Source organism: Pan troglodytes, chromosome 19 (genome assembly GCF_028858775.2).
Source record: "Pan troglodytes isolate AG18354 chromosome 19, NHGRI_mPanTro3-v2.0_pri, whole genome shotgun sequence".
Classification (NCBI taxonomy): Eukaryota; Metazoa; Chordata; class Mammalia; order Primates; family Hominidae; genus Pan; species Pan troglodytes.
This window is the reverse complement of record NC_072417.2, coordinates 14,737,072-14,762,978: the sequence shown is the minus strand read 5'-3', so window position 1 is coordinate 14,762,978 and position 25,907 is coordinate 14,737,072. Positions and strand designations below refer to the sequence as shown.

Below are 25,907 nucleotides of genomic sequence, written 5' to 3'. Positions count from 1 at the left end.
AGGAAATGTGTATGGTTTCCTAGAGAGCAGAGAGGGGAAAGATGACTGAAACAGAGCTTTCAGGATCTCCTCCATTTGAAGGCTTAGATAGAGGAATCAGCAACTTTCCAGTCATTTTTTTTTCTTTTTCTTTTTCTCTCTCTTTTTTTTTTTTAAGACAGGGTCTCTCTCTGTCACCCAGGCTGGAGTCAGTGGTGCGATCTCAGCTCACCACAACCTCTACCTCCTACCAGGCTCAAGCGAGCCTTCTGCCTCAGCCTCCTGAGTAGCTGGGACTACAGGTGCCCACCACCACCCCTGGCTCATTTTTGTATTTTTTTGTAGAGACGGGCTTTCACCATGTTGCCCAGGCTGGTCTCAAACTCTTGGGCTTTAGAGATCCTCCTGCCTGGGCCCCACAAAGTGCTGGGATTACAGGCATGAGCCACCAGACCTGGCTGGTTGGTTTTTTTTTTTTTTTTTTGAGGCAGGGTCTTGCTCTGTTGTCCAGGCTGGAGTACAGTGGCACAATCTCGGCTCTTTGCAGCCTGAACCTCCTAGGCTCAAGGGGATCCTCCTGCCTCAGCCTCCCAAGTATGCACACCTCTGGTCCTAGCTACTCTGGAGGCAGAGGCAGGGGGGTCGCTTGAGCCTGGGAGTGCAAGGCAACGTAGCCCTGGCAACATAGCAAGGCCCATCTCTACAAAAAACTTAAAAATTTATAGCCAGGTGTGATGGCACACACTTGTGGTCCCAGGTACTAGGGAGGCTGAGTCAGGAGGATCACTTGAGCCCAGGAGTTTGAGACCAGGCCTGGCAACATAGTGATACCCCATCTCTACAAAAAGTTTAAAATTTAGCCAGGCATGGTGGTAAGCACCTGTAGTCCTAGCTACTCTGGAGGCTGAGGTGGGAAGATCACTTGAGTTCAGGAGTTTCAGGAGTTTGAGTTCAGGAGTTTGAGGCTGTGATGAGCTAGGATTGTGCCACTGCGCTCCAGGCTGAGTGACAGAGACCCTATTTCTTTAAAAAGAAAAAAGATTGGGAAAGGATGCAGGGAAGCACGTGAAAGAGACAGAGAACCAGAATCAGAGGATGGTATTGTGGTTGCTGGAGTAAGAGAAGGGATGGACAACAGTGCGATGTGGTGTCAGAGGTCTAGGAGGAGAAGCACTGGCAGGAGTCCATTGGACTTGGCAACTAGAGTGTCATAGGTGAGAGGAGTTTCAAGGGGATGGTGGGGACAGAAGAGGGAATGGCAGGTGAGACAGTGGCGTATGGTAGCTAGAGATGGCGAGGCTGAGGATTTCAGATGTGATGTGGAAGTGGGATGCTTTAATAGATAAGAGACTTAAACTGGCTCATGCTGACTAGAACCACCCAGTTGAAAGAGAGACTGGAGTTCGGAGATGGGGTGGTTGATGATAAAGCAAAGGTCCTGAGGATCGAGGAGAGTGATGAGATTTAGGGAGCACATAGGGGGATTAAACTTGGGTAGAAAGGAGATGCCCTTTCTGAGGAAGCAAAGGGGAGATGGGAATCATTGCTGGGACGGTGGGAGTTATTGGCAGTAGCTCAGTTTTCTCAGGGTGTTGGCATGGAATGCAGCAGGTTGGATGGGAGATGGGCTTGAGGGCAGTGTCAAGATTTGGAATGTCTGTGATGTGGAAGAGGGAGGGGTGAAGGGACCAAGGCCCGGAGGATGATTGTAGCAGCACTGTGGAGCCATAGAGACCTTGACTGATAAAGCTGCCAGGTTGCATGGTTGCGTAAACCCCCTATCTCATGCCTTCTCAAGACTCCAGAGCTCAGGCGAAGAAGTTTCATGACGCCTTCCTCAGGGAAGCCTTTCCTGACCTTTTCAATTAACTTGCTTTATAGGCTCTCATAGCTGTTTTTACCTTCTAGCTCTCTAATGTAGAGTTGTAGTTTTGCATTTGACTGTTGTAATTATTTTAATTATAAATTATAACAAAAGTTATTTGACTTATGGCTGGGCATGGTAGCTCATGCCTACAGTGCCAGCACTTTGGGAGGCCAAGGTGGGTGGATCACTTGAGGCCAGGAGTCTGAGACCAGCCTGGCCAACATGGCAAAACCCTGTCTCTACTAAAAATACAAAAATTAGCCGGGCGTGGTGGTGCCCACCTGTCATCCCAGCTGCTTGGGAGGTTGAAGGAGGAGAATCGCTTGAACCCAGGAGATGGAGGTTGCAGTGAGCCAAGATTGTGCCACTGCACTCTAGCCCAGGCGACAGAGTGAGACTCTTGTCTCAAAAAAAAAAAAAATTGTTTATCTTTGTTTTTCTCAGTAACTCAGGGCTCCAATGACAGGTATGTCAGAGTGCACTTACCATCGTGCAGCGTCCAGCACCTAGTGGACACTTGATAAATGCTTGTTGAATTTAATTAATCAAATACAGTGGTTCTCAACCTTTTAACCTGCCCCAACGCACCTGTGGAAGATGGCGTGCCTCCATCTGAACCATTATTGACTGCTCTGATCCTCACCTGAAGGAGGGATAGGTGCCAGGGTTGGAGAGCATAGTTAATATGATTACAGGCCCTGGAATAAGAATGTTGGGCTCAGATCCCAGCCCGTCCTCTCACCAGCCTTGCAACTCAGGGGAAATCTGTAACCTCCCTGTGCCCCAGTGTCCTCCTCTATAAAATGGGGCTGGTATACAGCAGTACCTACCTCATAGGCTTGTCATGAAGATGACATGAAGCTAGGCACAGTGGGATGTGCCTGTGGTCCCAGCTGTGGGAGGCTGAGGCAGGGGGAACAGTTGAGTCCAGGAGTTTGAGTCTAGCCTGGGCAACACAGTGAGACCCTCATCTCTTTAAAAAAAAAAAAAAAAAAGAGGCTGGGCGCGGTAGCTCACGCCTGTACTCCCGACTCTTTGGGAGGCCGAGGTGGGTGGATCACAAGGTCTGGAGTTTGAGACCATCCTGGCCAATATGGTGAAACCCCATCTCTACTAAAAATACAAAAAATGAGCTGGGCATGGTGGCATGTGCCTGTAGTCCCAGCTACTCAGGAGGCTGAGGCAGGAGAATCGCTTGAACCCAGGAGGCGGAGGTTGCAGTGAGCCCAGATCGCACCACTGCACTCCAGCCTCATGACAGAGCAAGACTCCGTCTCAAACAAACAAACAAACAAACAAAAAACAAAAAAAGAGAGAGAGATTAAATGAGGGAATTCATGTAAAGCTTTTAGAAGAACATGTGAAAATTAGGAAATTGTTGTTACTGTTAGTGGTTTCAAAAAATCTAGGTGATTTTGGTAGCCTTTTCTCCTGGAGAATTCCTGGCTTTATGGTGAAGGATTTTGTAGGGCAAGTGCCTGTCAGCATCTTTAGGTACATCTCTTCATTGTCATATACTGTATAATATTGAGCTTCTGAGAGGAGAAATCCCTGTAACCATGATGGTCTTCCTGGTTCAGTGACCAGCACCCTGAAACAAAGCCATTCTTTTTTTTTTCTTTTTAATGAATATTTAAAAACGTGGAGACAGTACGTTGCCCAGGCTGGTCTCAAGCTCCTGGGCTCAAGTGATTCCCCCTGCTTTGGCCTCCGAAAGTTTTGGGATTACAGGAGTGAGCCACCGTACCCAGCCGTCCAAGCCATTCTCGATCCTGTAGGACTATCACTAAGAAATGGGAGAACTGTCAAGTGGCCAGTCACTTTGGGAGCTTTCCCGTCTGGGATGAGGGACTGGTGAATGCCGCCTGCTTTCCAGCAGCCACGGTGAACTTGACTCTCTGTTTTCCTTGCAGAGGAGGTGGCCAAGTTGGAGAAGCACTTGATGCTTCTGCGGCAGGAGTATGTCAAGCTGCAGAAGAAGCTGGCGGAGACAGAGAAGCGCTGCGCTCTCTTGGCTGCGCAGGCAAACAAGGAGAGCAGCAGTGAGTCCTTCATCAGCCGTCTGCTGGCCATCGTGGCAGACCTCTACGAGCAGGAGCAGTACAGGTGGGAGAGCTCCTAGACACAGAAGGCCCTTTGGCTTTATTCCGGGGCCACACTACAGCTTTTCTCATTCACTTTCTTCCAAAATTTATTTATCTCTAATGAGGATATTAGCAAATCTATTTCCTAGAATAGAAGCTCCTTGAGGCAAGATTTTTTTTTTTTTTTTTTTTTTGAGTTGGAGTCCTGCTCTGTTGCCCAGGCTGGAGTGCAGTGGCGAGATCGCGGCTCATTGCAGTCTCTGCTTCCCAGGTTCAAGTGATTCTCCTGCCTCAGCCTCCCGAGTGGCTGGGACTACAGGCGCCCACCACCGTGTCTGGCTAATTTTTTATATTTTTAGTAGAGACGGGGTTTCAACATGTTAGCCAGGATGGTCTCGATCTCCTGACCTCATGGTCCGCCTGCCTCGGCCTCCCAGAGCGCTGGGATTACAGGCGTGAGCCACCGTGCCGGGCCCGAGGCAAGATTTGTGTCTCTCGTTCACTGCTTATCTTCAGCAAAGAGTGCGGGAGTCATGGTGATAGCATTGCTAATCAAGCAGGAATTGACTTACGTGTCTAGGAATTCAGAGGGCAAAGGTCCGTTTCTCTTGAGATGATCAAAGCAAAACAGTCTTGGAACTAGTTGGAGAGTGCATCATGATGGTTGAGGTTGAACTCTGGAGCCATACAGCTTCTGTTAGAAGCTCAGGGCTGGGCACGGTGGCTCATGCCTATAATCCCAGCACTTTGGGAGGCCGAGGCGGGCGGATCACGAGGTCAGGAGATCATCCTGGCTAACATGGTGAAACCTCGTCTCTACAAAAAATATAAAAAATTCGCCGCGCATGGTGGTGGGCACCTGTAGTCCCAGCTACTCGGGAGGCTGAGGCAGGAGAATGGCTTAAACCCGGGAGATGGAGCTTGCAGTGAGCCGAGATTGTGCCACTACACTCCAGCCTGGGCGACAGAGCGAGACTCCATCTCAAAAAAAAAAAAAAAAAAAAAGAAGAAGAAGCTCAGCTGGCCACTTATTAGCTATGTGACTTCAATCTATATGACATACCTCAGGTTCCTGATCTATCAAATGAAGTTACTGCTGCTACTTACCTTTGGGCTGTTGTGAGGATCAAATCAATAGATGCATGTTCAGCACTTGGAACACTGCATAGCACATAGTAAGCGCTCAGTTGTTAGCTGTCGTTTTTCTTTTTAAAACTTAAATTGTTTTCACTGGTTATAGCAGCAACAGGATGTTAGCTTTTGTTATTAAGTGAGTTTTGAGGTAGATGTTAAAGGCTGGATAGGGTTTAATAGGTAAAGACAGTGGTATTACAAGTAAGGGCAGTAACTGAGAAAAGCCTCAAAGATGAGGAAATACAGAGGATTTAGATGACAGAGAGGGGGCCAGTTTAGGGTACTTGCCCATGTAGAGGAGCAGTGAGAGCTGGGAAAAGCAGGGTAGATTGCATGAGGATGCTCAGGTGAGGAGTTTGGACTTGGTCTTCTAGGAAGTAGAGCTGTGTGTTTTCCAGTTTGGGGACTGTCATAATCAGGGTGGTGTTTTAAGAAGATTAACATGTGGCTGGGCGCAGTGGCGCACGCCCGTAATCCCAGCAGTTTGGGAGGCCGAGGCAGGTGGATCACCTGAGGTCAGGAGTTTGAGACCAGCCTGACCAACACGGTGGCACCCCGTCTCTACTAAAACTACAAAAATTAGCTGGGTGTGGTGGTGGGTGCCTGTAATCCCAGCTACTTGGGAAGCTGAGGCAGGAGAATTGCTTGAATCTGGGAGGTGGAAGTTGTAGTGAGCTGAGATTGTGCCACTGCACTCCAGCCTGGGAGACAGAGAGAGACCCTGTCTTAAAAATAAATAAATAAATAAATAAATAAATAAAGATTAACATGCTAATGTTGGCCAGGCATGGTGGCTTACACCTGTAATCCCAGCACTTAGGAGGCCAAGGCGGGCGGGTCACCTGAGGTCAGGAGTTTAAGACCAGCCTGGCTAACATGGTGAAACCCCGTTTCTACTAAAAATAAAAAAAATTAGCTAGGCGTGGTGGTAGGCACCTGTAGTCCCAGCTACTCGGGAGGCTGAGGCAGGAGAATTGCTTGAACTCGATAGGCGGAGGTTGCAGTGAGCCGAGATTGCGCCACTGCACGGCAGCCTGGGCAACAGGGCGAGACCCTGTCTCAAAAAAAAAAAAAAAGGCATGCTAATGTCATCTAGGTGAAATTGTAAAGAGAAAAGAGCAGGGTGAGCACCTGTGATGTTGCGTATAGTCCAGGACAGCAATGATGAAAGACTGAACTGGGGTGCTGGATGTGGCAAAGAAACACAGATGTGAATATACATAAGAAGGAAGGACTTGAGCCACTAGGGAGATAGAAGCTCAGTCTACATAAGACTTAGTAAAATTTTCAAATACTTACGACATTTTAAATAGATCACTCACACCTGTAATCCCAGCACTTTGGGAGGCTGAGGCAGGTGGATCACCTGAGGTCAGGAGTTTGAGACCAGACTGACCAACATGAGGAAACCCCGTCTGTACTAAAAATACAAAAATTAGCCACGTGTGGTGGCACACGCCTGTAATCCCAGCTACTCAGGAGGTTGAGGCAGAAGAATTGCTTCAACCTGGGAGGTGGAGGTTGCAGTGAGCTGAGATTGTGCCACTGCACTCCAGCCTGGGTGATTGAGTGAGACTGTCTTAAAAAAAAAATCAAAATTTCGAGGATGCAAATAACAGTAAAATAACTCAGGATTCAAAACTGCTATCAACTTAGCCCTTTCTAAATAAAAGAATAATATATTACATAAAAAAGGAAGTATATATTCTGAGTAAAGAATAGTTCCATAAATTGAATAGATGTAGCTTCTTGTGAAATATAATCCATCGTCTTTTTTTTCCTGTTCTTCCATGAACAAGTGAAAACTTTGTTTCTTACTGGCCCAGGGAAGCCTAATGTTTTTCTGTTACAGACACATCTCTCCTACTCTTTGAGGCTCTTTCCCATTAGAACGCCCATCATTTAGTTTCTCAATTACTTATCAATTGATTAGTAATTTTATTTTGCATTCATTGTGTTGAAGTCCTTCTAGGAGACAATGGGAATGAGACTGGGCAGTTTTCTTCCTGTCACCTTTTAGCTAGTTATGGTATGATCTTAGGACTCCCAACAAGTCTCCCTTCAGCTTCTAAAACCTGTCCTAGGCCAGGCGTGGTGGCTCACTCCTGTAATCCCAGCACTTTGGGAGGCTGAGGCAGGTGGATTGCTTGAGGCCGGGAGTTTGAGACCAGCCTGGCCAAATGGCAAAACCCTGTGTCTAGTAAAATTACAAAAATTAGCTGGGCTTAGTGGCACATGCCTGTAATCCCAGCCACTCAGGAGGCTGAGGCAGGAGAATTGCTTGAACCCGGAAGGTGGAGGTTGCAGTGAGCTGAGGTCGTGCCACTGCACTCCAGCCTGGGGGATGGAGTGAGACCCTGTCTAAAAAAAAAACAAGGCTGGGTGTGGTGGCTCACACCTGTGATCCCAGCACTTTTTGAGAGGTTGAGTTGGGCGGATCAGGAGTTCGAGACTAGCCTGACCAACATGGTGAAACTTTGTCTCTACTAAAAATACAAAAATAGGCTGAGCGTGGTGGCGCGCCCCTGTAATCCCAGCTACTCAGCAGGCCGAGGCAGGAGAATCGCTTGAACCTGGGAGGTGGAGGTTGTGGTGAGCCTGGATTGTGCCACTGTACTCCAGCCTGGGCAACAAGAGTGAACTCCATCTCAAAAAAAGAAAAAAAAAAAAAGCCTGCTGTTTATCTAAAGAAGATTGAAACTCTATGTTATCTACAGTTAGGAATGGAGTCTTCATAGGGGACTAAGCTGTCAAGATGTGGTAACTGAAACTGAGGAATCAGTTTCTAAAGCAGACATCTTTTACCAACGTAGGGGAAAAAATACCTTTATCCCATAACATGCATTTTGTTGAAAGATTTAAATAGTATTTTTATGTACATCTTAGTAGCCGGAATGACTGATGTGTAGGTTTTAAAATTTTTTAAGTTGAGAAATGTGGAAGAAACTGGTAGCCTTTTTCTTTTTTTTAAATAAATAAGAGACAGAGTCTCACTCTGTTGCCCAGGCTGGTCTCAAACTCCTAGTCCTGGCCTCCCAAAGTGCTGGGATTACAGGTGTGTGCCACTGTGCCTGGCCTACATTTCAAGTTCAGGAGAACAGTTTTGTCCCATAAGGTAGTTAAAAACGATGGCTATGTGTAGTTATTTACTGTACTCATTCTTTTACCAAACAAACCTATGGTTTTTCCTATTGAAGTGTTTGAGAAACTAACAAGAAACTATTCGTCTCCTCTCCAGTTACAACATTCTGGTTTCCGTGTTTTAAAAGGAAATACTCTTTAATTGAGTGGAATTAAGTTTTTTTAAAAAATTACTAGGTCCTTAATTGTTTCAACATAGAATCCTCATGGACTGGACTTGTTTGATTTTCTGGTTTTCATTTGTGTTTTAAAAAATTATTATTGGAAATTATTGATGAAATCCTTATCTTTATTTCCCTTTGATATGTCAGATTACAAAAGATAGAATTTTGACCTGACATTCATGAATGTGGTAGAAATTTTCTAGAAACATTCATTTTTGTAATTTTGTGGCTAAAAGTTATACTCGTGGTTGAAACAGTACAGACTGAAAATCTGTTTAAGTTATTAGGATGTAATACTTCATAAATATATATAGAGTTTAAAAATTATTTGTACTTTGTAGGTAGCTTCTTGTTTTCATTAAATTGTTCACACTTTGTCACAGGTTGTGCTGATACAGTTTGATGTTCTGTTTTGCATAGAGTATTCTGTTTCTTCTTTGACCATTAATAATGTTCTACTGTGTTAACAACAGTTTGTAATAATTTGAAATAATAAATACTCTCTTAATCTTGTGATCTAATATCCATTAGTTATAGCTTGGTCTTTGATAGAACTAGAATTGCTGATACTTTCAAATGATGATTCAGTGTATTCTAGACAATACTCTTGTAGCGTAGAATGTGTCTCTGTCAAGCATTATATACAAACAATATTCTGTTTGGGTTTCCTCTTTTTTTTTGAGACAGAGTCTTGCTCTGTTGCCCAGGCTGGAGTGCAGTGGTGCGATCTGGGCTCACTGCAACCTCTGCCTCCTGGGTTCAAGCGATTCTCTTGCCTCAGCCTCCTGACCAACTGGGATTACAGGTGCCTGCTACCATGCTTGGCTAATTTTTGTATTTTTAGTAGAGACGGGGTTTCACTATGTTAGCCAGGATGGTCTCAATCTCCTAACCTCGTGATCTGCCCACCTTGGCCTCCCAAAGTGCTGAGATTTCAGGTGTGAGCCCCCACGCCTGGCTTGGGTTTCCTTTTAAATGGATGGGTTAATTCATGTAATGGTATTTTTTTTTTCTTTTTCTTTTTTTCCATATAGTGGTTTTTGTGTATTTAGTTTCCAAAGACTTTCCAACCTAGTAAATAATTTTAAAGTTGAATATGAAAATAAAACATATAACTACAAGCAGGATGATGACAGTGACTTTGGATTCCTGCCAGCATAGCCATACGGCATGTGTTCGTGTCAGCCTAGTGGGTCATCTTGACGTTTTTGTTAACTGCCCAGATGCTCTCCTCCAGTAGTATCTGACATTTCAGAGTTAAACATAAATATCTATTCGGGAAGATCTTTTCATATAATGGCATGTCATAATTATGGAAACATGTTTTGAAAAGAAAGCTTTTTCCTCACCCCATTTTTTATAAGTAGTTGAGTAAAAAATGGTCAATATTAGGACTGAATGTTTCTAGTGAGAACAGGAGTCCAGATACTGGGTTTCATGTTCGTGACTGCTTGTTAGTTTGTTCACGGTTTTTCTGTTTAACCTTGCTTGAGCGTTACTGTGGAGCATAGTAGCACTGTAGTCTCAGAGTTGTCATCACCATCTTTAACCTTTCTGTCTTTCTCTCCCTGATGGTTTAGCTTGTTTTAGTCTGTATAAAATATCCTCTACTTTTTATGTGAATACTAATTATCCTACTTAACTTGTAGGTTCACCACCGTAAGAATCCCATGAGAAGATGTATTTGAAAGCAGAGCATGCCATGTGAATTAAAGCCAGAATTTATCAATAGAAAACATTTCTAGCAACATACTATAAAGATGACTCATCAGAATTCAGTGCTAGCATATAGGAATAATTCTTCGCTGTAATTTTTTTCTTTTGCAGATGTATGTTGATGAATACTCATGTGTTTATCAGCTGTGAATCCTAGCTATACCTAGTTATGATGACATTTTTCTAATATATGTGGATCTTTTTCTTCATCAGCGATCTGAAGATAAAGGTTGGGGACAGGCACATCAGTGCTCACAAGTTTGTCCTGGCAGCCCGCAGTGACAGCTGGAGTCTGGCTAACTTGTCTTCCACTAAAGAGTTGGACCTGTCAGGTGAGCCTATGAGTGATCAGGGACACAAAACTGCTAGCGGAAGGGCTCTTGGCAGAAGGTTATGGTGTCTTATTTTGAAATATTTGTGATTTAATGAAAGTAAAATAATTTAGCAATTGATGGCGACCATGAACTAGTTAAATAATTAATGAATCAGTAGGTTGTACTTTTAGGTACTTTGTGTACTTACCTATTTAGGAGGTAATACCTGGCTAACAAATCGTAAATATTTGAGTATCTGCAATGTCCTTATGATTTATAAAATGTAAATATTTTTCCGTACACTCATTTCATGAAAAAATATGCTGTAAATAAGGATTCATGTCCAGAAAAAAATTTTCCCTCAAGTCTAATAAAAAGTCCTGCTGTCAAATTGCTTAAAACTTCATGCTAGATGCCAAAGGACTTTTTTTTTTTTCTTTTCTTTTTTTTTTTTGAGACAGAGTCTCACTCTGTTACCTAGGCTGGAGTGCAATAGTGATCTCGGCTCTCTGCAACCTCCGCCTCCCAGGTTCAAGTGATTCTCGTGCCTCAGCCTCCCGAGTAGCTGGGATTACAGGCACCCGTCACCACGCCCAGCTAATTTTTGTATTTTTAGTAGAGACAGGGTGTTACCATGTTGGCCAGACTGGTCTTGATCTCCTGACCTTAGGTGGTCCACCCACCTCGGCCTCCCAAAGTGCTGGGATTACAGGCGTGAGCCACCGTGTCTGACCAAAGTACTTTTTCTAGTCTATCAGAACTGAACTCAGAATAATTACTCTGAAGAATAACAATATTCTTTCTTTAACATCAAAAGATGACCATTAGCCTTCAGAATTGTAATAGGTTTGGGTTACTATGTGAGATGGTGGATATGTGAATTTGCTTCACCATAGTGCCCATTTTACTACATATGTATCCCACAGCATTGTGTCGTGTAGCTTAAATATACACAATACAATTTGTTTTTAAAAAAAGAATTTTAAGGCCGGGTATGGTGGCTCATGCCTGTAATCCTAGCACTTTGAGAGGCCAAGGTGGGAGGATCACTTGAGCCCAGGGAATTCAAGACTAGCCTGGGCAAGACCCTGTCTCTGCAGCAAATTAAAGAAAAAATTAGCTGGACAGGATGGCATGTGCTTGTAGTCCCAGCTTGTTGGGAATCTGAGGTGGATGGATTTCTTGAGCCAAGAGTTTGAGGCCACAGTGAGCTATGATGTCACCACTGCATTCACTGCATTCCAGCCTGGGCAACAGAACAAGACCCTGTCTCAAAAAAAAAAAAAAAGAAAAAATTAATAGCTACATTGGCCTATTTAATGTTACTTGTTTTATGTCACATTTTTTTGTGTAGGATTGAAGCAAATAGGGTGGCAAGTAGACTTGAGTCATTTTCAAAAGTTGACCTGAAGGTTGCATTTTCATTTAGTACTTGCCTGACTGCTATTGGAAAAAAAGGGGCAAAGAGCAAAATTTTAATTTAATTCTAGTATTAATATTCATCAGAATTATATGGTGAGGAGAATAACAGGGATGTGTTCTGAGAATGTGTCATTACGTGGTTTTGTTGTGGGAGCATCATAGAATATAGTTACACAAATCTACATGGTATAGCCTACTACACACCTAGGCTATATGGTATAGTATGTTGCTTCTAGGCTACAACCCTGTACAGCATGTTACTGTGTAACTGTACAGCATGTACAGCATGTTACTGTGCTGAATGCCATAGGCAGCAGTAACACAGTGCTAAGTATCTGTATATCTAAACATAGAAAAGGTCAGTAAAAGTACAATATTATAATTTTACGGGACCATCATCGTATCTGCAGTCTGTTGTTGACCAAACATAGTTATGCTGCTTATGACTGGACTTGCCGAAGTGATTGTCTGTGTGAATTATATCTTTGTTCAGAAGGTTTGTCAGTTGAGAAGGTACTGTTTTCCATGTGCAGCGCCAGGAACACTGAGATGATTATAACACAGTCCCTGCCATACGGAGCCCATACTCTGCTGGAGGAAACAGGCCATTCACAAATCATTTCAGACCAGGGCTGTAAATACGGAAATGTAGTTAGCTTATATATAAGGTTGAGAAGAGACTAAGTTGGGGTGATAAAGGAAGGTTTCAGAGGTGGCTAATACCTGAGTAGTGTTGTAAAGGCTAAGTAGGCATTTATCTCATGGATTAAGGGGAACATATATCAGTGTTTCCCAACTGTGAGCGAACTCTGTCTCTTTATGATATTTCTAGGATTTAACTTGAGGTCCATAACTAAAAGTTGTAGATACAAATGCACATACACACCTACACATGTGCAGATGCCTGCATGCCAGTAACTAAAAACATCTGCCTGGGAAATAGTTTTTTACTGGGAGGGTACCAGTCCACGTGATCGAAATCTCAAGGGATAGCTTTTTTTTTTTTTAAAGCATAGTGTTTTGAAGCCATGTATCTTTGACCTCATATATAACAGAATTATTAAGACCTTATAAGATCATGTAGTGTTCTTCACAAAATATGTGATAGGATCTTGATTATATGAACAGAATGTTTATGAAGACTAGAAGATAATAAATATATGGAAAATATTCGACTTTGTTAGAAAAAAGTTAAGAATAAGCTACCATCTTTTGAAATCTATATAATCAAACATTGGTGATCCTAGTAGCTGTGAGGCTCATGAAGGTGGTATTCTCGTACATTTGCCAGTGACGTTACAAATAGGTATGACAGTTCTAGAAAGCAGTTAGGCAGCTGAGCTGTGAAATATTCCTACTTTTTTTTTTTTTTCTTCATTATCTGACTTCTGGGATACTGTCATAGGTCACTCAGACAGTGTTAATGTTCCTCAGTTTTATTTTAATTGTGAAATATCGACTGCCACCAAAATGAATGAGAGTGGGAAAAATGAAACATCGCTGCTCTCTGAAACAAAACGACACAACACAGAAAATTACATCAAGGAATAAAAAGCCAATTTTAACATTGAATTAAAAATTTTTGCTTTACACTGAAATTTTTTAGTACATCCCAGACGTTTAGAGCTTTAATTCAGTGCTGTCTGGCCACAGGATTGCATCACTGTGAGTCAGGAAGTTTTCTCGAGTTCAGGAAAATAGAATATTAATGTCTTTAAATGTCTCTAGACTCTCCTCCAGTTGTAAATAATAAGCGTGTTTTGATTCTACTATAAGGTTTGCTTTCAGGAGTGATCCGCTTCAAAGCAAATGGTTTTTGTGGCTTTCACAGATCAAGCACCTGTGAAGATAGCAAATAGGAGAACATGTGGCATTTTTACTTTTTATGACATTTTAATGAAATGTATCTTTGAAATGTGTTATGGGGGAGAGGTCCAAGGTGGTAGTGGCATGTGTGGGCCTGTTCCTGTTGAATTGTGTGCTTTGCCCAGCAGTCCTGCTCATTGCCTAAACCTGGGCTTGCAGTTGCTGAGACTGCCTGGGAAGCCTGTGTGTTATGTGATACTTGGAAGCACTGACACTTCATGGCAGCAATTTGAGGAAGATTGGAAATAGGTTCTTGTAAACAGGTGTATAAATAGCATAAAAGCTGTATTTTAAAGGCTCAAATGTTTTCCACACCAACAGGCTTGATAAAATCATTTAATGAATTTATTGGTGTTTTGTTTTTTCAACATTAATCCATTCATATAAAAAATATTGAATGGTAAGCGCTTTTCAAGGTGTTAGGGATACAAAGTGTACAAAATTAAATTCTTGCTTGCATGAAACTTACATCTTAGAATGTAAGAAAAACTCCACATTTTTCTTTTTGATGTTCTTGTCTAATTGATATTTCTTTCTTTCTTTTTTTTTTTTTTTTAAACAGGATTTCACTCTGTCACCCAGGCTAGAGTGCCATGGTGCAATCACGGCTCACTGCAGCCTTGACCTCCTGGCCTCAGGTGATCCTCCCACCTCAGCCTCCTGAGTATCTGGGACCACAGGTGTGTGCTACCATGCCTGTCTCATTTTTTGTAGACATGAGATTTTGCCATGTTGCCCAGGCTGGTCTTGAACTCCTGGACTCAAGGAATCCTCCTGCCTTGGTCTCCCAAAGGCCTGTTGAGATTACAGGTGTGAGGCACTGCACACAGCCTTAATTATGAGAATTTTAGCATATGTTGATGAAATACAACAGGCATTATATACACTTTAAAGGTGTTTGGATATATGAATCATACCTTGTTCAAAAAAGTGAAATGTTTGTACCTGATGTGATCCACTGATGAAGGCACAATCACTTCTGTAGGATTCTTTTTTTGTTTTTGAGATAGGGTCTCACTGTGTCGCCCAGGCTGGAATGCAGTGACACTATCGCGGCTCACTGCAGCCTTGAACTCCTGGGCTCAAGAGATCCTCCCACCTCAGCCTCTCAAGTAGCTGGGAGTACAGGTGTGCACCACCATCCCTGGCTAATTGTTTAATAGAGATGGACTCTTGCTGTGTTGCCAAGGCTGGTCTCAAACTCCTGGGCTCAGATGATCCTCCTGCCTTGGCTACCCAAAGTGTTGGAATTTCAGGCATGCGCCACTCTGCCTGGCTCTTGTATAGGATTTTTGCCATTAATGCATAACCTCAATCTAATCATGAGAAAACATCATACCCAAATTGAGGGACATTTCTCAAAATAATCAGCCAGAGTGTTTCTCAAACATGTCAAGGTTATGAAAAACAAGAATGGTTTAGGAAGTATTACAGATTGGGTGAGACTAACACTGAATGCAGTGTAGAATCCTCAGTTGGATTCTGGCCATAAAAAGGGTATTACTGATAAAATTGGCAAAATAGGGCCTATAATTAGTTAATGGTATTGGTATTGTATGTATTACCTAGTTACCTAATTTTGATCATTGTACTATGGTTATATAAGCTGTATTAATAATAGGGGAAGATGAGTAAAGGGCATATGGGGATGCTCTGCAGCTTTTGTCGAAGTATGAAAGTATCCGAAAATGTAAACAAAGTAGAAATTTGCTTTTTTATTTCTTACTAAGGTATCTTTAAATATATGAAGTGATATGTTAATTAGCTTATAACCATTTCATAGTGCATACATATATCAAAACATGTCATACATTAACTCTATATAATTTTTGTCTGTTAAACCCTAATAAAAAAGAATAAAAGATAAAAGTTTATAAAGATGCTGATTGACCAAGTGGGAAGAGAAAGAATATGACTGTTAGCTCAGCAAAGCATAACAAATCTGAGTCCACAAGGAAAGTATTATATTTACTTCTTGGTGAAGTAAAGCAATTTGCTTCTAGCAAAATGATCAGTTTATGGCCTCTCTGTAGCACTTTACCAGTAGCAGCTGACACGATGAGAGGTTCCAGTGGATTAGAATGGCTGTTTTGAAGCTAGAGTTTGTTGCATACTTTCTCAAGCAAAGATCTTACAGTTCCTTGGCATAAGGGCTCAGGGTATGAGTCATTCAGCTCCCCTGGAATGTGTCCTGGATAGTGTCAAGCCATTCCAAACAGCAGAAAGCATCCTCCTTTATTCCTTTTCACTCTGGTTGGGAAAGCTATCCCCTGAAGCACCATCTGGAAAGCTTGTACTCTGCAGTGGAAAGGGCATAGTTTCCCAAACTGTGTACTCGGGGAGCTGTGTGCTATTTAAATTTTTAAGAGAAGCACAGCAATATTCAACATCTGTTGGCTACTGTGTGAACTACTAGGTTAAGGCTGTTCAGTTTCAGTATTAAATCATACTGTGTTCCTTCGATGACATCCACGGGAAGTTTAGGATATGCTCACAGAAAGGAGTAAAAAAGAATATGATCACAAATTCTTTGCTATTTCTCCCTGCAAAGGTGGATTCAAATTCTCCTCTTCAGTATAGGCTGATTCACCTCTAATGAATGGAGTGTGGTAGAAGTGACAGCATGTGACTTGAGAGATGGCTTCATTGAAGGCACTGTGGCTTCTTCCTAGCTCTCTCTTTTGGATTGCTCACTTTGGGGGAACGTTAGCGGCCATGTCATGAGGACACTCAAACAGCCTTGTGGCCTCCTGCCAGCAGCTGAGTCCCATGCCCAAAGATTCTCTCAGAGCTCAAAATAATCTATTTTATCTGCAGTTATATTCTTTACTTAATCCTCATACTGCTTTTGGGTTTTTCTCACCAATCTTTGGTTATGTTAAGTTTGTGTTTGTGTTGGCTTATTGCAGATTTGGTTTAGGTTCATTGTTCTTTTAATTTTTATTTATATTTAGCCAATTCAATAATTTCTTTATATCTGTATTAAATCTTTCTTTGAAATTCCTTTGAATTATTTTTTCTTTTTGAGTGGAATAACTATCTTTTATCTCATTTTCTTTTCTTTTTTTTTTTGAGACAGAGCCTCACTCTGTCACCCAGGCTGGAGTGCAGTGGTGTGATCTCAGCTCACTGCAACCTCCACCTCCTGGGCTCAAGTGATTCTCCTGCTTCAGCCTCCTGAGTAGCTGGGATTACAGGTGCCCGCCACCACGCCTGGCCAATTTTTGTATTTTTAGTAGAGATGGGGTTTTGCCACGTTGGCCATGCCAGTCTTGAACTCCTGACCTCAGGTGATCCACCCACTTCGGCCTCCCAAAGTGCTGGGATCACAGGTGTGAGCCACCATGCCTGGCCTCATTTTCTAATAAGGTTAAGACTATGACTTTTTTATAGTATGAATCTGGCTACATTGCAAATATTTTGGTAGGTACTGTTTTCATTGTGATCAATTTCTAAATAGTCGATTGTAATAATAGCAAGTTTTTACATAGCAGTTACTATGTGGTGGTGGTGTTTTGAGTGCTTTATTATGTATTAACTCCACACAGTTAGCAAGGATTGGAGCTGGGATTTGAACCCTAGGCAGTTTGGCTGCAGAATTCGTGCCATTAACCACAGTGCCGTGCTGCCTGTCAGTTTGGTTTCTTTTTCCTCCAAATTGAGGTGTAATGGAAGTACAGTAAACTGCCCACATTAAAAGTGTGCAATTGGATAAGTTTTGACACGAATACACCTGTGAAGCCACTGCCACAATCAACATAAACATTTCCATCCTTGCTGGGTGTGGTGGCTCACACCTGTAATTCCAGCACTTTGGGAGGCCAAGTTGGGTGGATCACTTGAGGTCAGGAGTTTGAGATCAGCCTAGCTAACATGGCGAAACCCCATCTCTACTAAAAATACAAAAAATTAGCCGAGCATGGTGGCACATGCCTATAATCTCAGCTACTTGGGAGGCTGAGGTAGGAGATTGCTTGAACCTGGGAGTCAGAGGTTGCAGTGAGCCGAGATCGCGCCATTGCACTCCCGTCTGGACGACAGAGTGAGACTCTGTCTCAAGAAAAAAAAAAAAAACTAACAAAAAACATTTCCATCCTTAAAGCTTTCCTCATGTCTCTTTGCAATCCATCCCTTTTGCCATCCACTTCTGCAGCTAAACGCTGATCTGCTTTCAGTCATTATAGATTAGTTTGCAGTTTCTAGGCTTTTATAGAAGTGCAGTCATAGAGCATAGAGTCCCTTTTGTCTGGCTTCTTTCACTTCTTTTAGCATATAGATTTTGACATTCACCCCACACCTTAGTATGTTGCTTTGTGTTTTAATTATTCATTCCTTGTTATTATTGAATAGTATTCCATTGTATGAAAATACCACACTTTTTTTTTGCATTTACCTGTTGATGGACATTTGTGTTCTTTCTGGGTTTTATTAGAAAGAAAATTACCTGTGTTCAGTTGTGTAAGGCCTTTGTGTAGACATGTTTTTATATCTCTTGAGTAAATATCTAGGAGGGACTGTTTAATGTTAAGAAACTACCAAACTGTCTTCCAAAATGGATGTACCATTTTACATTCCCATTAGCCGTGGATATGAGAGCTCCAGGTGCTTCACATCCTGACTAACGCTTGACATAGGCAGGTTGTTTTGGTTTTTGTTTACAATTTTAGCCATTCTAATGGATACAGAGTGCATGGCGGTTTTATTTTGCATTCCCGTGATAATAATGCTGAACCTTCTTTGTGTGTTATTGACAATTTGTATATTTTCTTATAAAGTATTCACATCTTTGGCCTTTTCAAAATGTGGCATTGTATTGAGTTTCGAGTATTGAGTATTAACAGTTCTGTATATAATTTAGATACAAGTCATTTGTCTGAAAGCAAGCATCCTTACTTTGTTCTTGATCTCAGGGACAAACAATGAGATCTTTTATCATTTTGTATAGATTAGTTGTAGGTTTTTCTTGGATACGCTTTATCAATTTGAGTATTCCTGGTTTTCTAGATAAGTTACCTGAATTGGTTTTTGAATTTTGCCAAACACTTTCTTTGACATCTTTAGAAATGATTATATAATTTTTGATGAATTACAGATGTTAAACTAAGATTGCATTCCTGCTGTAAAAACCTGTTTGGTCATTATATATTACCCTTTTTTATGTATGTTGTTGGATCCTATTTGCCAATATTTTGTTAAAAATTTTACAACAGTAATCATGAGGGATATTGGTATGCAATTTTTTTTAATGTCTCTATCAGATTTTACTATTAGGGTTATATAGGCCTTATATGATCCTTCATTGTCTATTTTCTGAAAATGTTTTCTAAGATTGATGTTATTGCTTATTTCTTGAATGTTTGATAGAATTCACCAGTGAAGTAATCTAAGTCCAGAATTTGCTTTTTGGGAAGCTTTTTGAAAACAAATTTTTAAAATATGTATTTTGTATAGATATACGACTATTCAGATTTGTTTCTTCTGTGTCAGGTTTGGGAAGTTTTGTTTTTCAGAAATATGGCTATTTAAGTTGTTGAATTTGTTAGTATGAATTTGTAGTTTTCTCCTTTTAATGTCTGTAGCAATAACTCCTTTTTCATTCTTGGGTATTGGTGATTTATGTTCTCACTCTTTTTTTCTTGATAAGTCTATAGAAGTTTGGCATTTTTATTATCTTCTCAAAGAATGAGCTTTGGCTTTGTTAATTTTCTCTGTTGGTTGTTTTCTATTTTATTGATTTCTTTTTTTTTTTTTTTTTTGAGATGGAGTCTCGTTGTGTCGCCCAGGCTGGAGTGCAGTGGCGCTATCTCAGCGCACTGCAACCTGTGCCTCCCGGGTTCAAGCAACTCTGCAGCCTCAGCCTCCTGAGTAGCTGGGATTGCAGGCGTGCGCCACCACGCCCGGCTATATTTTATTGATTTCTGTCCTTTTTTTCTTTCTTTGGATTACTTTGCTCTCCCGTTCTCCTTTTTTCTCCCTAGTTTCTCAAAGTTGTGGAACCTGAGATAATTTATTTCAGATCTTTTCTAATACAAGTATTTAAAGCTTTGAATTTCCTTCTAAGCACTTCTCTAGCTGCGTCCTGTGAATTTTTTAGTAGCTGGGACTGTAAGCGCATGCCACCACACTTGACTAATTAAAAAAAATGTTTTTTTGTAGAGACAGGGTCTTACTGTGTTGCCCTGGCTGGTCTCGAACTCTTAGCCTCAAATTATCTTCCCACCTTGGCCTCCCAAAGCTCTGGATTCACAGGCGATATCCACTGTGCATAGCCTAGTTCTATCAATTCCTTAAAGGAGAGTGGTAACATCTACTATAATTTTAGAATTGTCTAGTTCTCCTTTTAATTTTTGTCAGTTTTTCTGCGTATATTTTTTAGCCTCTATTATGTACATTTACATTTATAATTATGACTTCCTAAGGAATTGTTGCTTTTATCATTTTAAAATAATTTTTGCCAAGTGCAGTGGCTCACACCTGTAATCCCACACTTGGAGAGGCTGAGGCAAGCGGATCCCTTGAGCCTAGGAGTTTGAGACCAGCCTGGGCAACATGGCAAAACCCCATCTCTTCCAAAAATGCAAAAAAATTAGCCAGGTGTGGTGGCACTCACCTGTGGTCCCAGTTACTTAGAAGGTTGAGGTGGGAGGATCACTTGAGCCTGCAAGGCAGAGGTTGCAGTGAACTGAGATCACGCCACTGCAGTCCAGCTTCGGTGACAGTGAGACCCTGTCTCAAAAAAAAATTATATAAATATGTATATAAATATACATATACACACACACCGAAGCCATAGGAGAGGAACAAAACGGGGAGACTCATCCAGTGCAGTTGCTGCTTCAAGTTTCGCCTCCCTCTCAGTTCAGCTGCTTTTGTTGACTTTTCCAAATCTTTAGGTCGTTGTTGTTTTGTACTCTGTCCAGAATTTTTAGCTATAATCAGTTAAAATGGGATGGGTTGTTCCACTGCCAAAACAGAACTAGAACCTCTGTCCTTTTATTTCATTTTGACCCAGAGATTATTTAGAAATATGGTTTGAGGTTTAATTTTATTTCCAGGAGGTTATATTTAAGGATACATCCTTAAATTGACTAAAGAGGATGTTATTTATTGATAAAAATGATACAGTCTACCAAGATTTTTTAATTCTATGAAGCAAAAACTTTTTTTTTTGAGGCAGAATCTCGCTCTGTCCCCCAGGCTGGAGTGCACTGATGTGGTCTTGGATCACTGCAACCTCCGCCTCCCGGCTTCAAGAGATTCTCCTACCTCAGCCTCCCGAGTAGCTGGGATTACAGGCGTGCACCACTACGCTTGGCTACTTTTTGTAATTTTAGTAGAGAGGGGGTTTTGCCATAATTGGCCAGGCTGGTTTCAAACTCCTGACCTCAAGTGATCCGCCCACCTCGGCCTTCCAGAGTGCTGGGATTACAGGTGTGAGCCACCGCACCCAGCCTAAAAAGTTTTTTTTTAAAAATATAAAACAAATCCTTTAATTTTTCAAGTGTTTAAAAAAACAAGTTTATACTTAAGCCAGCCTTGAAGATAAGCACAAAATTTACCAGTTTACTTTAAAAAAAAAAAAAAAAAAAAAATGACAACTCAAGCACCCACTCTGTGCATAGCACTATTCTAGGTGCAATAAACGGGAATCTTAACCTTAGAAATGTGAGTCCACTTTCTGGAATTGGATTGTCTCCTTTTCCAGAGAGTAAAAATAAATAAAATCACCATTGTTTACTACATATCTGCCTCAAACCACTTCTGGTTCACAGAAAAGCTAATTTCCGCCAAATTAAACATGCAATGAACTCAGTTCCTGCTTTCCCAAAAACACGAAAGCAGAATTCCTTTTCACTAAAAAAAACAAAAAAACAAAAAACAGTTTTCCATGCCAGGGCAGTTTGCTTCTAATAAGTATTAAAAAAAAATTTTTTTTTCCTCTAGCTTTTCTTTAAATTTTCTTCTTCTCATATTGCCTTTTCTTGTACAAGACAAACCAGGTATCTTTTTATGCTGTTTTTCCTTTCCTAAGAAAAGTATTGCATCTTGAAGACAGGCCATTTCCAAGAGTAGTGATAAAAAATAACATTAAAAAAACTTCACCATCCTGGCTAACACAGTGAAACCCCGTCTCTACTAAAAATACAAAAAATTAGCCAGGCGTGGTGGTGTGCACCTGTAGTCCCAGCTACTCAGGAGGCTGAGGCGGGAGAATGGCGTGAACCCCGGGGGCAGAGCCTGCAGTGAGCCGAGATTGCGCCACTGCACTCCAGCCTGGGCGACAGCGAGACTCCGTCTCAAAAAAAAAAAAAAAAAAACTTCAAAGGTGAGTCACTTACATCACCTTGATGAAGTAAAAAAAATAAAAAGCAGTTGGCACTAAGATAGCTACTTCCAAATATCTGTGTCTGAACAATTTTAAAAACTGTTCATTTTGTAACAATGTACCCCTAGTCCAAGGTAACTATGTTTTAAAAAATTTTGGCCAAAAAATTTACAAAAACCCTTTCAGTTCAACCTAATAAAAGTGATATCTAGAAAATATGCCACATTATTAAGTCTGTCTTAAAAAGTTCAGATTCTAAAGCATTCCTGAGGCACAGTGTTCTGGAAGACAAATGTGCTTCTGTTGGCGTGGTGTTAGATACAAAGCATCCATGACAGGCACCTTTCTCCTGATGCTGTGGGATTGCGAGAGAAGAGTCAGACGTAGGCCCCCAGGTCTGCATGAAACTGTGAGACACTGTACCAGCTGCTGAAACTTGGGCCTCTCCCCCGGATCTAAGGCCCAGCAACAGGCCATCACAGCAAATGGTTCATCAGGACAGTTGATTGGCTGGGCTATTCGGTAACCATCTTTCAGGTATGCAGCCATCTCGAAGGGGTCAATGTCCATGTAGGGCGTCTGGCCCGGAGTCATGAGTTCCCACAGCATCACTCCAAAGGCCCCACACATCACTAGTGCTAGAAAACTCGTTATTAACCAGACTTTCAAGAGCCATCCAACAAACTGGCCTGTTTTCATCGTCCCCCAGACAGTGATAGTCCATGAGAGGGCATTGTCTGTGATCTTAACTTGAAGTGTGTCATCAGTGATACAGTTCCTAGCAGCCAGGTCTTTGTGGATGACTTCCGTTCTGGCCAGGTAGCTCATTCCACAGGCAATCTGAATAGCCATGTGTACCAGGTCTTGTTGAGAAATTGCCGGTGGATTATTGGCCTCTACTAACTTGCACTGCCGTAAAAACAAGTGAAGATTCCCTCAGTTCATGTAAGGCAATGTCACCATGGGCTTTTCTCCTATACACCCATGAGAAATAGGAAGAAGATTTCTGTGATGAAGACTTTGCAGCTTACGACTTTCAGTGAGCATCATTGTCACCTGAATTTCAGAAGCTTGATCTTTGTTTCGACCAATGCTTGTTTTTCTTTATTTGGATCTTTTTCATCTATTAAAATCCCATTGAAAATATGCCCAAGAGTACCTTCTTGGAGTACATCTTTTATTAGAGTTATCCTCTCCCAGGATATTGCTATATCCTTCACCTTGGCTTTGGCCTCCAAAAGAGTGACAATTCTCAAGTCGTTCTTCTCTATCCGCAAGGTAGGATAACCTGAGGAGCTGGTGATAGGAGTTGGATTGTTGGGTGTGTCAGCTCTCGGATACTGAGTCGTCTGGGTGGATGGCTGAGACAGCCCTTCGGAACTACTGCTGGCACTAATGCTGTCATCCAGTTCAACCCTTTTCATACTATGAAGGTGCAAAACAGCTAATATTATTGCTACGAGAAATATTACTGCACAAGGAACCCTACCCTAATATAAAACACGCGTAGAAGTGGTTGGAGCTGCGCGTCAGGGCCATTTTTGGTGCACATTTTCCTTGGTTTAAAATTTAAGACGGTAAAATTCTTTGAAGAATTGACTGTCAAGTTGAGCTGCATTAGTATCATAACTTCAGAATCTACTTTGCCAGTACAGGGAAAGCTCTACCCGAAATACTGATAAAGTGCGTAGAACTTCTCCCTGAACAGAAATGTTGCCCTGGGGCAGGTCCATTGCCAAAACATTGTCCGCTTGGAATCCCAGCTTACATTCAACCTTGGACTTCGAATGCCAGGTGAAGTGCAGGAAATTTGTCTCACTGGGTACTAACAGATTAAAGGACAGAGCGTAGTGAATAATAAGGTCATTTCTCACATAATAAAGTTCTGCATCAAGACCGATCACCCGGTGCACCTCGTCCTCGCTCAGGTAGAGGCTCACGCTGGGCCCCGCGGCCGCGGACTGCAGCTCCGAGGGCCGCGGGGCGGCGGGGGCGGCGGCGCCAGGCGCGGGCAGCAGGGGTAGCAGCAGCAGCGGCGGCGGGGCCCTCTGGCCGCGGGGGGCCCCAGCCACGCCTCCCGGCGCCTGGCCGCCCGCCGCACCGCCGCCTACCCCTGGCCCCAGCCGCTCACAGCCCTGAGCCTAGGGCGGCTGCCCAATTCATCAAGCCGCTAGCCTGTGGCAGCCAGCAGCGGCTTCAGACCTCCAGAGCGCGCCGCCACCTCCTTGGCGGCATCGTCCGGAATAGGGGAAGCAAAAAATTTTATGTGAAGTAGATTGAGAAAACAATAGGGCCGGGCATGGTGGCTCACACCTGTAATCCCAGCACTTTGGGAGGCCACAGTGGGCAGATCACCTGAGGTCAGGAGTTCCAGACCAGCCTGACCAACATGGCGAAACCTCATCTCTACAAAAATACAAAAATTAGCTGGGTGTGGTGACGCACTCCTGTAGTCTCAGCTACTTGGGCGTCTGAGGCAGGAGAATCGCTTGAATTGGGAGATGGAGGTTGCAGTGAGCCGAGAATGTGCCACTGCACTGCAGCCTGGGTAACAGAGTGAGACTCTGACCCAAATAAAAAGAAAAAAACAGTTGGAAACTCAGAGAATTTAATTAAACCAGAGTCATAATAGGAGATTCAAGACACCTTTCTCAGCTTTTTACAGATTAAAAATAGAGGATTTAAAAAACAAAGTCAGCCAGTTGCTGTGGTTTATGCCTGTAATACCAGCACTTTGGGAGTCCAAGGCAGGAGGATTGCTTAAGGCCAAGAGTTCAAGGCCAGCCTGGGCAACATGACGAAACTCTTTCTCTCCTAAAAATGCAAAAATTAGCCAGGCACAGTGGTATGTGTCTATAGTCCCGTTTACTCGGCAGGCTCAGGTGGGAGAATTGATTGAGCCTGGGAGGTCGAGGCTGTAGTAAGCTGTGATTGCACCATTGTACTCCAGCCTGGGCAACAGTGGCTCTGTCCCTAAATAAATAAAGTAAAAAACAAAGTCAGTTTACTCAGTATGTTTCATTTAATGGTTAATTGCATACAGATCAGTTTATTCCCATCCATTTCAGATGTCTTGGCAAACATTTATTTAAAATTCAAACCAAAACAAAAAACTAGGCCACGTAGAAAATCCTAAAGTCTCCAAAGTGTATTTACATGCATCCTGGCCTGCAGTGAAACGAAGTCAGAAGTTTCAGTGTTATTTTACTTTTCATCCTTGAAGTCAGAGATTTTTCTGGCTTGCATGCAGGGCCTTCTGAGATGATTACCTCCATCACGCGGGACTCGGAGGCCAACTGCTTTCTCTTCTGAGTCTACTCCTCTTAGAGAGAACTCGTGCTTTATGCAGTCATCTGACTTTTACAGCCACTTGCTTAAGTAGATTGGAAGCAGACAGTCTGGCCGATTTACCCACAAGTACCCAGTTGCAGCACACACCGTCCTTCCTGATCCTTGTTCTCTGCCTACCCTTATACCACTGGCTGCTTCGTCGGAGTCACAAAGTGAATTTATTCTCAGTGTATTTTGTAGATGAGGGGAAGAGTCACGGCAGGAGTGGGAAAGCTTGTAAATCACTTGAACCTCATTTTGTTTGAAATATCAAGCCCTCCCAGGAAATCCCTACTGAAAGTAGTTAAAAAAAGTTTTTTAATAATCTAGGTTTTTGTTTATTACTTGTACAGGTCAAGATTAACCGGGCAAGTTTGCAAATAGTATTTAAGAAACTGCTACTGTAGGGAAGGTGTTTGAGGGTGTTGGTGCTGGGGATTCTCTCAGCAGATAGGAACGAGCTGTCTTCAAGATCAGGCCATGTGAGTCTAGTAGGATGTGTTTTGGGACTTTTGGTTGCTGTGGACAAATCACATGGCCTACTTTTTTTTTTTTTTTCATTAA

At 42.2% G+C, this 25,907-nt stretch overlaps 1 protein-coding gene and 1 pseudogene across 11 annotated transcripts in view; one reads left to right on the top strand and one right to left on the bottom strand.

The window, feature by feature from the left end:
• ANKFY1 (ankyrin repeat and FYVE domain containing 1) overlaps positions 1 to 25,907 on the top strand; it is a 97,749-nt gene that overhangs the window by 16,757 nt on the left and 55,085 nt on the right. For 8 of the 11 annotated variants that reach the window (XR_001710701.3, XR_010152764.1, XM_063798194.1 and 5 more), the window contains exons 2-3: positions 3,760 to 3,952; positions 10,299 to 10,417. Coding sequence is in view for 9 of the 11 variants with exons in the window: in XM_063798194.1 (XP_063654264.1) it covers positions 3,760 to 3,952; positions 10,299 to 10,417 (312 nt within the window). In the remaining 2 variants the exon portion in view is untranslated. The remainder of the gene's footprint in view (positions 1 to 3,759; positions 3,953 to 10,298; positions 10,418 to 25,907) is intronic. The other 3 variants (XM_063798195.1, XM_016931245.3, XM_016931246.4) reach the window with 1 other exon arrangement.
• On the bottom strand, positions 22,391 to 25,288 carry LOC104002756 (tyrosine-protein kinase RYK-like; annotated as a pseudogene).